The sequence below is a fragment of the Loa loa genome, assembly GCF_000183805.2.
Source record: "Loa loa unplaced genomic scaffold supercont3.139, whole genome shotgun sequence".
Lineage (NCBI taxonomy): Eukaryota > Metazoa > Nematoda > Chromadorea > Rhabditida > Onchocercidae > Loa > Loa loa.
The window spans coordinates 28860-47177 of record NW_018108319.1 but is presented as its reverse complement, the minus strand read 5'-3'; the positions used below and the strand labels follow the sequence as shown (position 1 = coordinate 47177).

General features: G+C 30.6%; 5 protein-coding genes across 5 annotated transcripts in view; 2 read left to right on the top strand and 3 right to left on the bottom strand.

The window, feature by feature from the left end:
- LOAG_17850 (hypothetical protein) overlaps positions 1-326 on the bottom strand; it is a gene marked incomplete at both ends in the record, with an annotated part of 3776 nt that extends 3450 nt beyond the window's left edge. The window contains one exon of the mRNA XM_020450514.1: positions 82-326. Coding sequence (XP_020305793.1) covers positions 82-326 — 245 coding nt within the window. The remainder of the gene's footprint in view (positions 1-81) is intronic.
- Positions 327-2408: 2082 nt separating this feature from the next.
- Positions 2409-5139, bottom strand: LOAG_06171 (hypothetical protein; the record flags this gene model as incomplete). The annotated part of the gene is made up of 5 exons (XM_003141707.2): positions 4969-5139; positions 3897-4139; positions 3461-3593; positions 2887-3136; positions 2409-2524 (listed from the first exon to the last, which is right to left on the bottom strand). Exons 1-5 carry the CDS (start codon positions 5061-5063, stop codon positions 2409-2411), a joined length of 837 nt encoding a protein of 278 aa, XP_003141755.1. The 5' UTR covers positions 5064-5139.
- Positions 5140-6798: 1659 nt separating this feature from the next.
- On the top strand, positions 6799-10838 carry LOAG_06170 (zinc finger in N-recognin family protein; the record flags this gene model as incomplete). The annotated part of the gene is made up of 7 exons (XM_003141706.2): positions 6799-6890; positions 7907-8024; positions 8384-8572; positions 9122-9268; positions 9496-9750; positions 10223-10397; positions 10493-10838. 7 exons carry the CDS (start codon positions 6799-6801, stop codon positions 10642-10644), a joined length of 1128 nt encoding a protein of 375 aa, XP_003141754.1. The 3' UTR covers positions 10645-10838.
- A 1208-nt stretch (positions 10839-12046) lies between these two features.
- LOAG_06169 (hypothetical protein) lies at positions 12047-16358 on the top strand. Its single transcript, XM_020447082.1, has 10 exons — positions 12047-12237; positions 12829-13000; positions 13601-13669; positions 13942-14054; positions 14226-14326; positions 14553-14769; positions 14964-15107; positions 15338-15462; positions 15728-15870; positions 16071-16358. The coding sequence occupies exons 1-10, from the start codon at positions 12179-12181 to the stop codon at positions 16173-16175; spliced, it is 1248 nt and encodes a 415-aa protein (XP_020302650.1). The 5' UTR covers positions 12047-12178; the 3' UTR covers positions 16176-16358.
- Positions 16359-17173: 815 nt separating this feature from the next.
- LOAG_17849 (hypothetical protein) overlaps positions 17174-18318 on the bottom strand; it is a gene marked incomplete at its 3' end in the record, with an annotated part of 4292 nt that continues 3147 nt past the window's right edge. The window contains exons 8-10 of the mRNA XM_020450513.1: positions 17945-18241; positions 17511-17654; positions 17174-17326 (exon numbers count right to left, since the gene is read on the bottom strand). Coding sequence (XP_020305792.1) covers positions 17174-17326; positions 17511-17654; positions 17945-18241 — 594 coding nt within the window. The remainder of the gene's footprint in view (positions 17327-17510; positions 17655-17944; positions 18242-18318) is intronic.

Genomic DNA, 18318 nt, shown 5'->3' with positions numbered 1-18318 from the left:
TTTTTTTTTTTTTGCATCATAATGAAATGATTAAATATAATTTTATAAAATAAAAATAATTTAATATAAAAGAACAAATACCGCTCATTATGAAATCCATTTAGAAATGTTAAAATTCGTTGATAATAGCTAAAACGTTCGGTAACAAGCGCTGGAAGTAAAGCATTTTCGGAAACCATTGTATGTTCATTGTATTCCGGTTGTATAATAATACAGATATATATTATAGCTAATAGCTTGCTAATAATACAAACTTTCCACCATTTTGATAAAATTTTTTCCATAAAAATTGGTGGTTTACCAATTGATTGTGAGAGTAAGCGCATAACTGCAAATAGATTGAATTTTTGATAAGTAAAAATTTGAAAATGATAATTTACAACATTGTAATGTTCGAATATTTTAACCAAAAATCTACATTTTTAATTATTTTTGTAAATTTATTTATTATTTTCATCATGAAAGGGTAATAATATTTTAATTTTATGCTTAATGAAAATTTAATTAATTTTAATCTAATGAAAATTTAATTAATTTTAATTTTATGCTTAATGATTATTTTATTTCTCATAGATTTCACTTAAACATAGTGTGATATGTGACATCTATTCGCTATAGACAAAATACAATTTCATTGATGAACATTAATTTCCAACATTTTTCAACGACGGTTTTAAAATCCGTGTACATTTCCATATTCTCACCATGATCACTAAATGATTTCTGTGATGCTGAAATTATGCAAGAATTGATAAATGCTAATTAAATGCATCTTTGTAAGTTATCTTAAATATTTTCAAAACTATCCTAAACATGATTACACTTACCAGAATTTCTTCATCTCTCTGCTACTATGATTGTAAGAATTTCTACAATCTCATAGCATAACTATTCTTTTGTCCGACGAGAAAACTGACAAAAAACAGCCCGTATTTCATACAGCATTCCAACTAGTAATTAATTAATCTTAACGGATTGACTAATTCCAACTAATTAATTAATTAATCCCAGCCAATAAATTAATTCCCTCACCGTCTCCTCTTTATCTACTACAGAAACTGTGAACTTTTTTCTCGGAATATTTTATATGTAGCATACGAATTTTTACAAAAATTTTTTAAAATAAGCTAGGCTTTATCAACTTTTTAAGCAATATATAAATTACGAGTTCAAAATAAGTAACAACAGTTGTGCAAATTTCTTAAAAATACAAAAATTATAGCGTAATCGTTAATTTATATTTTATAATATATATGAAATTTATAATATATTTGCATTAGCAAAAAAAACAAAACAATATAAAATAAAAAAAAAAAAAAAAAACAAGTGATCGTTATCCTTCACAACTTCATCAAATTTGAAAGCTTTTATAATCTAATCAATAATAACTTATATATTATGTCAAGGGACGGAGATACAATATTACTTGGCACGAATAACACACCAGAACATTTGTCAATAATAACTTCGTACATATGCTGAAGAAACAGTTCAAGCAAGTACTGATACATGGTAACCTTTTGAACTCAAAAAAAACTACCATTCATACTGAAGGGAAAAATCGGGATTTTACTCATTTTTTGGTAAACGAATTTATAAGTTGAAGAGTTGAGTAGATATAATTATACTTAAAAAAGTTTCATACACACTTCGAAATCATCAATGAAATAACATAAACTAAAAAAGGAAAATCCCTGTCAAGAAAACTATTCCACCATATGAACAACGATAAAAGACTAAATCGTTAATGTGAAGAAAATGAAAAAATTTCAAGTACTGCAAATAAATCTAAAATAAATCATTCACTTTCAGCAGCTATAGGAAAACAAGCTCTGAAAAAAAAGAGCATAGGAAGACTCATAAAGCACATACATTGCAGTTAAATACAGCAAATTCCAAATTAGAACTCGGATCAAATAGCGAGCACAAACTCGAATAGCCAACACAGAGCGAAACATAGCTCGAATACCGAGCACAAACTATACGATTTATTAACATGATATTAAAATAACAAAATATTTCGAAATTGAAAGAAAAGGTAGGAAAAAATGCGATACAATTATCGTATTAGGAAGAGACCAGTAGCAGAGGACAAATGTGAGTGGAAAACATCAAGTATTTTAAAAATATATACCTGGAGAATAATTTATACAATTAACTGGAAATGAAATATAACTGATATATAACATGAATTGGAATCAATAATATATGTCATTTTACTTTATAGTATTTTTAAAGAGAATTTTTAATGATAAAAGGAATCATTAAAATGACTTAGGCAATGATAGAAGGAATCATTAAAATTTGAATCCGAACATAGGCTTTCCTAAAGTTCCGATTCAAACTCAAACCCTTTAGCGATGTACAGTGGGGAATAAATATATGCAATGCAAAGTAAATCCTATTTATCAGACAGAATATTCAAATGTTATCTTACTAACATAAGGAGCTGCAAATGGACTAAACCATCGTAAAGAAAATGGACCACCACAGATCATTTGTAAATTTTTCCAACCATCTGGTCCTGAAAAAAAGCCTATGCTAAATAAGCTTAATAGATTCATATTCATATCGACAATAATCCCATTTACTGACGACTGAACCATTTCATTAGGTCGAGTTTCAATTGTTCAAAGGTAACTCCTTTGTTAAGAAGTATTTTCCAATCGTACTTCTTACAAAATTTTACAGTGATCCATGCCATATATGCAACTTACTGAAGCATTACTCAACACCTTATATATTATTATTCTTTATCTAGAAGTAACCGATAATGCATCACATGACTGTGAACACATGGGATAATAAAAAACTAGTTTCCATCAAAAGCTACTTGGCTCATTATAATTTTTATTTCCCTCCTAAATATTTCAATAAATCACATACCAGAATTGTACTGTTCATTTTTGAGTGATTCGATACTAGTCTGGTCGTTGTATATAGAACTGAGCTGAGTGCTGAACATAATAAGTGTGAATATTGCAAAAAGAATAGCTTCAAATAGAAGAAATACAAGTAAAATTGCTGTAACTGGTGGCCCGAAAGACGAACAATTTTGCCAATCACCGCCAACACATAAAACCAATTGCCATATTCCCCAGTACGCGGCATGCGCCGATAACAATGCTATATACATCTATAATGATTGATTTCCATGAAATTTCTAATAAAAAATTAAGATAATAAACCGACAATAAATTAGATAAATCCCTACTATACCATATGTATACGTATCTTTGGGACATGATTATATGCAACCTTATTGATGTGAATACTAAAGTGAAGAAAAAACTAAAAATGTGTTCCAGGAAAGAGATGAGGATGTTTGGATAAAGCAAATGTGAAAACTTCAACAGAAAACCTCATATCATTTCTACACTGTTCTGCAAAACAATCTTTACTAAAGCAAAATTTCCCGGAAAGATCCGTCCAACTTTACCTATTAAGCAAAAACTAGTACCGTGAACAGCACAAAATACTTCTGATTCCCTTCACCAACACAGTTGTTTACCCATGGACAATGATGATCCATTCGCCTTACACATCTTCCACATACACTACAATGATGCGCTCGTTCCGGTTTTACACTGCTGCTGCAAAAATCACTTACTGAATCATCATTTTTCAAAATTACAAGTAATATGCAAATAGTGCAAGCATTCTACATCACTGCAAATTTTTAATTTCACTTATTGTAATAAGATTGTAATACAGTAAAGTTGTCATCTGAAAAAGCACAACTTGATGAAGTCATATAAAGACAGTAATCGAAGCACAATTCAAGTGCCATGAAAAAGTAACGACCAAAAAGACCTTCCCAGAAAAAATATACCAACCGAAACAAACATAAAATCCAAAGGAAAAGAAGTATTTTGCATTAATCAACTGAAACTAACCACTTCGAGCATTTGTAGATGATACTTTTTCGAGTGAATTGTAATCGCTGAATATATTCATCGGTAGCGTTACCTTTCGGCACAGCACCGGGATCAGTGAACATCGTTTTGATATGTGATGAGAATGCCAAGCATACAAGTACGTGGAAAACAACAGCATGAAATGTTTGGTGGACGACATTTTTGGACCAAGATGCCATCATTACTGTCAGCACGCAAAATTCCCCATACAAAATGAGAAACCTGCAAAATAAATGAAATCTAAGACGACACACAAACAGTGTGTAAAGCTAAATTATATGGTAATCGTCTACTTCTAGCTTTTAAATTCCTCCCCATTAGATCTGAAAATCATAAATAACCTATATCTTCTTCAAAAAAGGATAAACTGCACAAACAGTGGGAGAGGAAAGAAAGGATATAAGGAAATCAGAAAGACACATTACTGTAATCATACCACAACATATCTTTCAAATTTTATCTGATTTATACAAAATATTTCGCACAAACCAGGTAAAATGTCAGTCAGTCATAAAATGTCATGTCAGCATTTAATCAATCATTAAAAAATCGTACAAATCTCTTTGCGTCTTCTAAATCACTTTGATTTCCCTACTTTTGACTTTCTTCGGAGTCATGAATTTCACTATTTTTCATTATCATTCTCATTAGTTTTGTTATACATAAATCGCTTTCCTAATACACATACTTTCTTGTTTTAGCAAATAGTCTCTCCACAAAATTTCACTGCTTTTAAACTCTATGATCAACATAATCCTGTTATCTTCATAATAAATAGATCATGTTGGATTGATAATTTACGGAGAATATATTCCGTTCGTGGCATTTTTACGAAAGCAGCGAAATATATTCGTATAAAAGGAGGAAAAGTCAAAGTTATCTAATAAATTTACATCATCTATTAAAAAAATTCACGAAGATGATCGAAGCTAAAGAGAAAATGAAATTATCAATGAAATTTCTTGGCATCAAAAAACGAAAGAAATAGGGATGATGTCGATAGCTGGATAGGTTTCAATAATTTAATGTAGAACTTATTCATAATGCATACCATGTGAAGATAGCGCATGTCAAACCACAAGTATCTCGCACACACCAAGATAGGCCACAAAATCGTGTCTTGTCATCCATTTCGTCCACATGCATCTTATCGAGCAAAAATGGCCAAAGCCATTGTTCAATTACCCGTCTCTTCAAATTATGCAATTCTGCTTCTGAAAATAAGACCTAGAAATTTCAAGATCAAAAAAAAGTGATTATAAATCCCTTAGTACATTCAAATAAAATAATGGAATAATATAAAAAAGAATGCGGTTTAATAAAGTGTACAAAGTGATTTCAATTTAAACTTTAGTTTAATGTGGAATTATCAAAATCTGCAAAAAAAATGTTGAAAAAAAAAAGCTCAAATTAAATAAATCGAATTTTTTTAAAATTTAAACAGAACAAATGATCAACTTTTCTCCCGCCTATAAAATTATCCATTTCTAAGATAAAATATTGGCAAAACATATTCTCCTTTCATGATATGATGATAATAATTCAGCTTTCGAAAATTTTAAAAAAACCATAAATCAATCAGCAATAAATCAATACGTCCGTGAAAAATGAATGATTCATTATAGAATAAAAAAAAAAATTCAGTTAAGGTTGACAATAAATTAGGCCTAGTTTTCAAAATTTTAAATCTATCAATAAATTACTGGAGAATCCACGGTATACCCTGATATTTCTCTAATAATATTGCATGTTGCAGTATATCCAAGATAGCATTTTATACATGGAAGATGTGGAAGCAAATTCTTTAATCTTAAGCCATACGTTAACTTCAATTTTTATACACATTACAAAACATATAATCTAATCTTAGCACTATCTTTACTTCTTTTTCTAGTTAAGGAAAATTTGAATTTCAAAAATAATCGTAAAATTTCGATAAAAAAAAAAGAGCAACAGGCCTAGTTTATCTTAGTTTCAATTTATATATATGTATATATATCTATATAATGCATAAAATACGTATAATCTGATTTTAACATCATCTTAACTTCCTTCTATAATTAAAGATAATTTTGGATTTTTCAAATAATTATAAAATTACGATAAAAATTGAGTTATAGCTTATTGTTATTTATAAGTAAATATGTCCATCTATTGTTATATGAATAAACATATCATGGAAATTGGTAAATATGCAAAATACGAAGAATAGGGAAAAGAGATATTATTTAGATAATCTTTAGATAATCACAGGTATATTATTACATATCTACTATTACCCTCACTTACTCATCTTTACCTACCCAACATTTACCTTACCCAGATCTTAGTCCAACATTTCCGGTCCTCGTCTCTGTTTACTTCATCGATCCAATGAAATGGTTCGGCCATTGATGTATGGTTGTTTTTTTTTGGAGGGAGTATTTTCTTCTTTTTTTTTTTAAGAAATCATATTCTCGTCAATAAAGAGGTATATGTTGATGGTATGGAGAAAGTGGATATCCCATATGAAATGACTAAATTTTTGTTTAAATTTTAAGTTTGAAATCGAATTTTACATATGTGAAAAGAAATTACAAATTTAAACTTAAATTAAACTTGAATTATTACTTGAAAAGTTACCAATTTTTTTGCTAACATTTAATTAATGGTTTGAAAAAAGGAAAATTAAGTTCAATTTGTAATTACAAAATTTTTTTATCTTAATTTTGTTTGTATTATTTATGTAACGAAAACATACAAAATATAGGGAAAAGATGTTCTGGGAAAAGAGTGTAATTTAGTTTTACTAAAGATGAAAACTAAGGGACAACTCGAATGAGTAACGAAATTATTGTTTAATTACTTACAAATAATTACATTTGAACTTCATTATTGAGTGATGGAAAAACACATACCAGTAAATGATCTTAGCGGTGCTGAAACGAAGAGTGGAAATCGCCAAAATGATACTAAACAACACGATACTTCGGAGTATGTATTTTTTTTAATTTTATTTTTGCTTATTTATTTAAGTTAAATTTCAATTTCAAATTAATGGAACCGATTAGAGGAATTCAGTGTATGACTTTTATAGCTTCTAACAGTATAATTAATCGCTCAAGTCAATTCTAAGAAAAAGGTATATTCCCATGTATTAGTCTGTTAACTAAATTGAAGCTTAGCATTGAAATTTAGAAACAGATTTAATCGAAACTCGATCGAAAATCAAATCTGGAAATCACTCAACAGGCGATTAAATAAGTTGGACATTACTGTTTTTCAGTTTCTATTTGTAGGGATTTAGGTCTAGGTTTTGAATTCATTTTTTTTAAAAGAGTGTGCAAATTCTTGAATGGAATCATTTCATACATAATTACTTGATTCGGCTGATGAAACAGCTGTTGAAGGCAGAAGAGACGAGTAGGGTAAGGTTGAATTCATGAAATTAATGCAGCAATGTTTCAGTAAGTTAAACGAGCAGTTAGTTATGTGACTGTTTGGTAGAAATACAATTTCCAAATGTGGAGAGATATATTCTGTTGTATCTAAATCCGATCTGAATGACTTGTTTTGATATAACAGTGGCATTGTTTAAATGATATTGAGGGCTAGCATGACATTTTTCCTGAAGCATCAATGAAACCTTTGCGGCGTTACTTACTATGAATTGATCAAATCAAGTTCTCCGATTAGTTCGTGTGGTAGCCATTGGACCGAACAGACGGATTCGCGATGTAAACCTCCTCCAAATCACTTATTCATGTTGTTTGCGGCGCTCGTCAGAAGATTAGTTGCATTATGCGATGGTAATCGCGACAAATAATATTAAAAGTTGTAAAATACCGAAATTAGTCTCTTAAAAAATGACTCCTTCAAGTCATTTTTGTTTAATAATAATTCCGATAAATACAGAAACAGTCATGATTAGTAATGGGCGTGGAAATAAATCCTATCAAGTGTTGTAAATGGACATAAGCGGTTTGTTTCTCTAATATATCATTCTTCAGGATACCGGATGATCCACTGGTGACATTAAATGAAGTCATTGAAGCACATGAAGAGCTTGAAGCAGAAGCAGAAGCTCTACTGGGAGGAGCTAATGCTAATGTTTGCACATATCCGGAGGTTACCTTTTAGCTTATAGATTAAGTTGGAATTTTAGCTACACATTGTGAAGGTTGGTTTCATTATTTAAGCCTTGCGATAAGTCTTAAATTCTACTAGCTTATTGGCTTCTATTAGCTTAAACTGCTAGCTTAAAAACTACTAGCTTAAATTCTACTAGCTTAAAAATCATTCTCTTGTGCCGCAAAACTTGTTGTGTCGCGATTATCGAATTTCTTTAAATTTATAACTTTGGGTTGCTAGCCCATCACATGGCTGTAGCTTTGGATAGACGCAAGCGAAAAGTTGTGACCTTAGACCGGTCATATTGTTCTTATTATTTTTTTATTTTCAAATACTTCAAATTTACCAAGTTATAGGGATATAAACCACGACAACCACTGTATTCCTGTCGTGACTGTACAAGTACCACAGGTCCTGCAGCGCTTTGCTATGCATGCAGCGTTAATTGTCATGATGGTCATGAACTCGTTGAATTGTACACAAAGCGGAATTTTTGCTGCGATTGTGGAAACTCTAAATTCAAAAATGCATGCACACTCTATAAAGTAATATTCACAACATTGATATTATATTCTAAAGAGAGGAAAAAAAACTAACCATTAAGTATCCAGAAATTTAAATAGGCTTGCAGAGAAATTTTGTGCCAACTCCCAGTTTTGCTGAAATTCCATTGCTTGTTCTTTGTGATACCTATTCGTTTGTGAAATCCAACTTGAGACCTCATCACGCTATGGAAATTGTGCATTTGAATAGCTTTAAAGTATTAGAAGAAAATCCTGAAAGTTTAAAGAAGAATTACTACTCTTTTAGCTAGAAATAGTACTTCTGGTCAGTCCATCGATTAACAGTTTTGTAACTGATTTGTAGCTTTATAATCCAAATTACCGGCACCACAGTGTGTTATGGGAAATTCTCATGATTTTTGACAAAATTCTGTCCATTTTAAAGTCAGATTTTGGAATTGGTTTTAAAATTTTTGTTCTTGTGAATTATTGCTCGGATTCAGCTGTAATGGCATTTTGAAATTGGTTTTAAAATTTTGTTCTGGAAGTAGTTTTAAAATTTTGTTTCGAATCTTTCATGTTCTTTTTCAGGAAAAGAAGCCATTAAATGAGCGAAATCAGTATAATCATAACTTCGATGGTCTCTACTGTACTTGCAATAGACCATATCCATGCGAAGAATACGACGATTGTGAAATGTTACAGTGCATCGTATGCGAGGATTGGTTCCACTTGCAGGTATAAAAAATTTCCCTTAAACAACTCCATTTTCGACTTCTGAACCATTTGATTCAGTCTGTGCATTGCTTAAGCCTTAGATTATTATGGAGAAAGGAAAGAATCTGATATAGGGATTAACGCTGTTTGTTTGTTCTAAAAACTAGAAAAAATGAAAAAGATATAATCAACTGAATAATTATAGTGTTAAAGTTTAATAAATGTATTATTGCATTAATTTCTTGTAGCATCTGGAGGAAACACTCGACAGCGTTGACACAAGTGAAGTGGAAGAGGTAATATGTCGAAATTGTGTCACGCGTTTCACATTCCTGCTATCTTATGCTGACGGAACATACAAAGAAGGGTGTGGGGATGATAATTTATGTAAATTGAAATGGCTTGAAGCGAATGCTAAAACCGATGAAAATAGCCAGCCATGTTCTCTATTTTTCAACTCTTACAAGTGGCGAAACCGTTTATGTCAATGTAATATTTGTTTGGTAGGTTCTTTAAGTTAAATTCCGCTCACAGATGTAAGTCTGTAAGAAATTAATTGGGGAACATGAACTGGAAACTTCTGTATGAGGAGCAATTTTGATTAGCTACTGACTATCATTTGACTATCATGGCTATCATTTGATGAATCGCTTTATGCTTGAATTAGCTCCATAGTAATGTTTGATCTGTTGATTTAACTTTTATCAACTCCAGTTTTTCAGTGACATCTTTTCTGCCTATTACTTCATTATAGATAACACAATATGCTGAAATGTAACGTGGAACTTGGTTGTTCACGCTACATCATTCATCAAATGATAATCAATACTGCTTTTATGTTTTATTGAACTCGAGATTATTATTTAACTTTTCGAGATTACTACTTAACTTTTTGCTTGTGTTATTACTCGAGATTGCTTAACTTTTTGCTTGTATTATTTTGAAGTTTAATTTTTTAGCTACTAGTGTTTTTAGAATTTTTACGAAGACAATAATCTACAGTTTTTGACTGATCTCACGGATTGTATGCAAACATTTGTTGAATCACACGGTAATAAAGGTGATGATAAACCGAAGGATGACGATCGAGTTATGACAAATGCATTGATTGATGTGGCTGGTCGTGAAGGGGCAATTACACTTTTTAAAGGTACAGAAGTTGGTTTGGTATAGTTTTTTAATATAAATTTATGGTTAATCCATTCGTTACCTGTTCACTATCTGCTTTTGAAATCTCTTTTCCAGGTTATGAAGAAATGAAACGCAAACTGGGAAATCACTTGAAACGACTAGCCGATGAAGGAAGAGAAGTGAAAAAAGAAGATATTGATCAATTTTTTCAAGAACTTGAAATAGAACGCAAACGACGCCGCGAGGATATTTTGTCTCAGTTGTGAATTAGTGCTCGGATTTAGCAGCAATGCATGATTCAACATGTAATTGATACCTCTTATCTCGTATTTAAAAATATTCTCATAATGGTTACCAAACCGTCACTGAACTAAATTTGTGCGTGAAAATTGCCATACTTTCAAATAGAACCTAAATATTTTTTTTACGTGGTGTTTTTGACTAAGTCATTAAAACTGAAAAATAACTGTTATCAAAATGACCAAAATTTCATGCACTATCGATATTATTAAAGATCTCACTATAGTTAAGATACTGTCATTTTCAACTTCTCTTTTATAGGTTTTTTTTTTCATTTAAGGCATTTATTGATAGATTTTTCTAGAATAAGATTTCGGCAATATAAATTGCCGAAATGTTTTTTTTTCTGAATGAGAAATTTTGATGAATTCCAGATAATCTTCAAGATGATTAGGTAAGTGAGGATGTAGTGCGATCAATGATTGGAACATGCATGGACCTGTCTCTGTGCATACCATATTCAATTAGATAAATTCGCAAAGATCATTTTAGCAATTTTGAATTTTTAGGGATTTGAAATGTGAACTAAGGTGTTTGGTCAAAAAATAATCAAATAATATTAACATTAATGATATATCTGTACAATACTCGAATTGCATACTCATGAGTAATAGTTACTTTTCGTTTTTATACGAGTTAGTCTAAGGAATTCGATTTAACTTGAACAAGGCAGAAGTGAAAATAATCCCCTCATTTTAACTTTGTAGAAAACGAAATTTTATACCTTCAATATTTGTTTATTTTGTGTGTTGATACTCTAATTTGCATGTTGTACTCTCTTATAATATATACTCTGCTCTCTTATTAATCACTTTGTACTTTTAAAAAGTAGCTTTTTATGGAAAACAATTTCATTTGTCGTTTTACGGCACTGTTTTAATTTTCATGTATGAGCATTCCTTGCTCAATAATATTCAGTAAAACATTTTCGAATGTTTCATGATTCTTGTTTTCTTTTTTTATGAATAAATGATTAGAATCATATTAATAAGTTACTCAAGGAATTGTGAGTAGTACTTTAATCTATCACATTATTACTTCAAGATTACACTAATAATAGTAGCTTATTATGGATGGAAAATTGCTATGTTTAAGGTTAAGAAAGGTAGTAATTTGGAGTTGTCGAAAGTATAAATTATCAAGGAAGTGAAGTATAATTATTTATTTAGATTCCTGGCAAGAGATCAGTATGATTACCTTAGAGCAAATGATCCTTTAGTTTTTTACATTATGAATTTTTCTCATCATCCGTTTGTATTGTCAATGGATTTAAATTCTTTGCATACATGATTGAACAATTTATGGAATTGATTGGTAGTAATTGGATAGATTAAATGGAACTTATCATTGTTTCAAATTTATCAAAAATTGCAGGGTATTTTCTAGCAAGTGAAATTTGTCACTGCAAATTTGATAGTAGCTGTTGGAAGTTTGTTTTATTTGAACATGAAAAACATTGGCAAATTTTATGACAACAAATACTGTTGGTATTAGTGGAAAATGACAAATAGACAGTATACAATTTTACCGAATTATTGTCCAACTCTTAACAGATTACTGTATGCTTTTTTTTTAAGTCTTCAAGTTTTAATAGTATCGAGCATTGATTCTCGACACCATTTTTAGCATTGTGATACAATTCCTTTTTTTTTCTCAGCAATTATGATACACTATTATTTTCCTAATTGTGATTTGTTGAAGGTATTTTTAATGATAAAATTCTAGATTGGAAATTAAACTTGAAATACTCTAGGTTGGAAATTAAACTTGAAATACTTTTAGAATAACTTAAAGGTATTTTGGGATAATATTTAAGCATAAAGCAACTTACGAATTTTTCGTGACGACTTGCAAGCATCTTTTGACTAACTTCAATGCTTCAATGCAGTACTAGTTCACAACTATTCATTGCAGTTAATAGGGTTAAATTACATTATACATGGTTGACCTAATTGTGATGCAGAGAGATCATGTGATGCATAAGAGTAATTAACGATAATGCATGTTTGTCTTATTAGAGTGATATTATCATGAAAGTATGAAGAGTGTTTTATGAATGAACTAATTATGAAATAGAGATATTGAGTGTAAGATGTTGAAGTTAGCATTGAATCAAGTAAATCAAAAATCAGTTAATTGTTTATTTATAGAATATGTATGTTGGCAGTATTTCTTCGTATTCTCGCTTACATTTATTGCATCGATTTTCTGAAAAAGCGTCCAGAATTAAACGTACCACAGAATTCGTTCCGAAGACTTATTGATGGCGTACACATGCTTAGAGATGGCGTTTCTCCGTATAATGGCGATATGATACATTGCGTATGTTTGCTTACATTAATTAATTAATTACTTCTTCATTTGACCGATATGAATAAATCTTTTATTAATATATTTGTAGCAAACATCCAGAAATAATATTATCGTTGCTTTTTATCATTTTATTTTGGTCATAACTTAGCTTATTGTAAACGATTTTAACTTCTTTACTAAGTTTTAATTGTCAGATCAGTTAATGCCTGATCTACAGCTGGGATTGTTTACACTTTAGACATGATTGTTCATCTACCTTTCGAAAATGGCGTGTAGTGTTAATTATTTTGACCTGTTAACATTAATTATAATTGAATCATTAATTATAGCCAATGCTTCATACTACAAACCTTTTATTTATCGTTGAATTTAGTTAGTATTTCTTTGGGTTACTGAAAGCATCTGATTCATTTGTACCACTGCTACCGTTATCCACTCTTACATTCCTACTTGATTTGTTCGATTTGACTTTTTATGAGACAGTGTTTGGCATATAACTTGTTGAAATTAAGTTCGTAATAGTAAACGGTTTTACTTACTATTACATATAGTTTATTGAGATAATTGAAATAATCGTGAAGGTAAATATGAAAGTAAACTTATTTTTAGCAACCTGTACTGCTCTATTTATTCAGTGCATTAATCGATCATCCGAAGCTGTTGTTAATAATATTCTTGGTATGAAGCATTGTTTTTTTTTTCTTCTAATGATAAAATTAAAATATCACCTTAAAATTTCCGGTTATCGTTTGAAGGGTAGGGTGTAGTGTGAGTTATTAAAAATTTCTGTTTAATACTTCGATATTCGTTTAGTGATATACATAGATTAAACGGGATCGATAAAGCATGTTGGAATATTTTCTAAGTGAAATTAAATGTGATTCAGTATGATGGTGTTAAGTGTGCCTGTTTTTGAAAACTTACTAAAATTGATTTTTTTTTTTCTCTAGTTGTTCGATGTAGTGACAAGTGAAATTTTACGCATGGTAGCAGTAGTTTACATGAAAAATCAGGGAAGCAGTGCAGAAAATATCGAACGAATTGCTGATTTAGTTTCAAAATGGTAAGTGAAGTCAATATTATGCTTAGAAGTGCGACTAAAAACTTTATCAGTTATTGTATTCGGTTACCGTATTTTACTCTAAAAATTAAAAGTAATTTTCAAAATAAAACAACTTCCTAAGTGTATTCAATTCTTGAGCACTTTTCAATTTTTTGCATTGATAAATTTCAGCTATATGCTCAATCCTATTGCTGTTGCCAGCTGTGCTATTTTTAGTCTATCAGTTGTTTGCAATCTTATTACTGCTCTATTCGTTTTAGCATTTGTAAAAGGTGAGTTAATTTCTAATTACATTTTTGAGAATTGGTTCTACGGTAGTATCACCAACAGCAAAACAAAAAACTTGTGAGTTCACAGTTCCTTTTATACAAGCTAACAGTAAAATAATATCAAATTATATTGTAGCATTAAAGTCAACACATATTGTTGAAATCTCAGATTTATATTTCCTTCATCTGTACCAGGAAAGTACGTTTCAATAAACAGTGAAAATTTCAGGTTCCCTATTATTTAGCTCGATATTATTCAGTGTGCTTGTGCACCTATCGCTTTATCCATCTATTTACATATGCGCTTTGTTGGTGAAATTTTCATCATTTAAGGAACGTACACTAACAATTACATCTTCGATCATTATGCTGATTGGATTATTGTTTTTTAATCGTTTTTTGAATGAAAATAGTTGGAATTACGTTGACTCAACATATAAGTTTTTGTAAGTTTTGATTTTTTTTATTCATATTTTTTTTTAAAAAAGTGTTGCTGTGAGGCAGAAGCTAGAACATAAAACTAAAATATGCATGAAAAAAAAAATATACAATTTTGTGTTATGTATAATGTAGCCTTGCATATTAAACCTAATTATGATTTACATTTAATTCGCTTTATTCTTTACTTGACATTTTTCAGGTTGGATGTTCGTGACTTGACACCAAATGTTGGCATATTCTGGTATTTTTTCATTGAAGTTTTCAACCATTTTCGGCGCTTTTTTCTTTGGGTGTTTCAAGTCAATATCCTCGTTTACCTTGTACCCTTATCATTGACATTAAGGTGACATTTGTTACTGAAATCAAAAAATTTTCAATCCACTCTTGTCTATTACCCTAGATTACCTGATTATCCTTATTCCAAAGAATGTTTAAAAGCATAAATTTCAGTGCGTAATCTGAAAGGTGTAGTTCAGTCTTCTATTTGTTATATATCATCATAACAGATTGAGTTCTAGGTCATATTTTTGGCTTCAGTGCATTCATTACCATTGGCAACTGTTTTTATTTCAGATCCAATGCTTTCCTCCTTCTACATCAGCTAATGATTCTCACTTCTGTCTTTGCATCGTATCCATCGATGGCTGAGAGTTTGATTTACCTCAGTTTATTACCCCTTTTTGAAAATTTAATAAAGTGTTAGTTTCATAACTCTTCGTATTCTCATCCATTTGTATACCTAATTGCTTTCCAATGATTTCAGTTTCCGATGATTGAAAACTAGATTTTTTAAATATAAGGACATATTTGAGAGTTATCTCACTTTTAAAATTTCGATTTCTTTATAAAGTTCTTTGAATGTTTTTTTCTAAATTTCCGCAAAAATTTCCCGTAAAAATTTTTTGCTTAATACTGAATAAAAAAGCATAATTCGTTTCGATACCTACTTTCCTATTTCATCAGATTTCCGTTGGGGATTGGTTTCCGGTGGAGCACTCTCAGCAACAATCGTCTTAGCACCAGTAATGTGGCAAATGTGGATTGTTACCGGTTCAGGAAATGCAAATTTCTACTTTGCTGCCACTTTAACTTATTCCATTGCCCAGGTATTCATTAACCTCCTTTCTTGCTCCGTTTAAAATAATGTATCAAAATTCTAATTACTGTTAAGAACTGACCATCGTGTCAAACCGGACATCTTTGGTTCTCGTGTTTCACATTTTGATAAAGTTGAGGGGATAAATATTCGCTTCCATTTTTTGCTCTTCCCTACTTTCTCTATTAATCCATAATTTATTTTTCACAGATCTTTTTGCTTACCGATCTTCTTTATGGTCATTTACGCCTGAAAGTAATCAAGGGAAGAGGAATAACTGATGAAAGCAAAATAGCAGTTCTTATGTTCAAGTAAATTACGCATTCAACAATATTATCCTATTGAATTCTGTGATCAGATTGAATTGTTGCTTTATTTCGTTATATTTGGTCTGTGTCATTCCATCACTTCGAAGAGCATACTTCTGTATCATTGTTTTTTCTTTTTTTTTTCTGCACACTAATATTTAATAACAGAACATATTAAATCATATGACAAAGGGAGATATGTTAATATTAGGCTTTTTGCCCTATCTCAAAACCAGCATTTAATGTTGCTGGAATGATTTGTCTAATATTCATATAGCAGAAAATATAATAAATCAGCAAAAGACGAGTCTAACTTCAATGGTTCGTTTCAGATACTAAAAATTTTCCATTATTAAATGCCAATAAAGTTAATTACTCAAGTGCTAATGCCTATGTTTCAAGTACTGTTCCTAGTCTGACGATATTAATAACGAGCAAGCACTGAATTGTAACATGATTAGATCGAACAGGAAATTATTCATGATAACTTGACAGATAACTTGCAGAAATGCTTGTTCATTTTAGAATATGGTTATAAAAAACGTACTTCACCACATCTCCATGAATTTTTATTTTTGTGATCATACTGATTATACTGATAAATGTGAAATGGATCTCTACAAAGATCCTTAATTTTTTTAAATCAGCTTTGGCGATTGAAAATTGACAAACTTTTATTGGAGGCGAAAGGTTTTGAATTCTTCCACTCGATATATGAGAAGTGAAGAGTTCTGAACTATGATTCATTCGGTTCAATATGTTACAGTTGATTTTTATTTCTGGAGACTTTCCGCAAATGAAAGTTGTAATTGAATGGTCTTTTTTTTCATAAAATAAGAGATGGAACCGTTTGAAATTTCAAAAGAAAATTTCAAGTTTCCTGGAAATTTTCCTATTGCAATTCTGTAAGAAATTCATAAAACTGAAGATTTATTAATAAAAAAAACGATAGAAGTGATTATCACAGTTATGAGAATTTAAGACATATGTACCTATCCTGCATAGTTAGTTTTGACTGTTCCCAAACCAACTTGTAGAGATTTTATAGAATGATGAAAATGACGGTGTAGCTTTGATACTGCCTAACTGTTGTTGAGTTCTTGATTCCTTCTTTTTCATAACTGCTACACCAGCTGAGGATGGTATATCATCGAACTTCTGCAAAAATTTTGAAAATCTTGAAAAGTTAGATCTTTTTTAAATGGATTATTGAACAACTGGAAAAGCAAACTAACAATATAAACAAATTAAATTTCACACAACAGCTTGAAGTATTAAGAGTTTCAATTAATCTCTGATAGAAGCGGTTATGGATAACATCTCACTTCTGGATATTACTTACCGTATTCTTCGTTAAACGCGGGATATGTGTAAGACGTGGTGCATCACTAAACCTAGGCACAATATCAACAACAGCCGAAAAAGATGCACTTAAAGAAGGCTCCTTGTTAATTATTACATCCGAAAGCAAATGCGCAAAAATGATCTGAAAAAAGAAAGACCAGAAATATCCGAAAACAGGAGAAATTACATTGCTTGAGAGGTATGAGGAAAAAAACTATGATGCCGACGTCAACTAATCTACTCAACCAATTCATTTATTTATGCCATCGGTGATTCCAATAGTAATAGTAGCGCCAAGAATTAATTCGAGGTTACAAGGATGTATCTCATCCTATGTGAGTGAAAATTTTTCTAATTTTCATGCAATCTCAATTTAAAGATCAAAACAACACTTGTGGGAATAATGAACAAGAATGAAAAAACGATACAAACCGAATGACGTTGAGCAACCACTCGAGCATTTTTCCCAAGCGGGCTAGAGATAAGACTCAAATCAAACGGATCCAATTTTGCTTCTAAAAGAGGAATTAGCGAACGCATACCACCGCTTGGTAAGATAATATTTAAGAAGCGAATATCGAAAAGATATTGCAGAACGATTCGAGATGATAGCTCAACACTAGAATGAGCAATGACAGAATACACCGAAAGAAGTAACTGTTCAAGGTGCCGTGAAATATGTGATCGAATATTCCGCGTACATAAATAACCAACGGAATCGTTGGAGATCTGAAATTTGAAGTTTAAACTTTACTTTTAAAATGGATCGTAATCTTATCTTGAAGTGTATAATGAAGCGATAACCC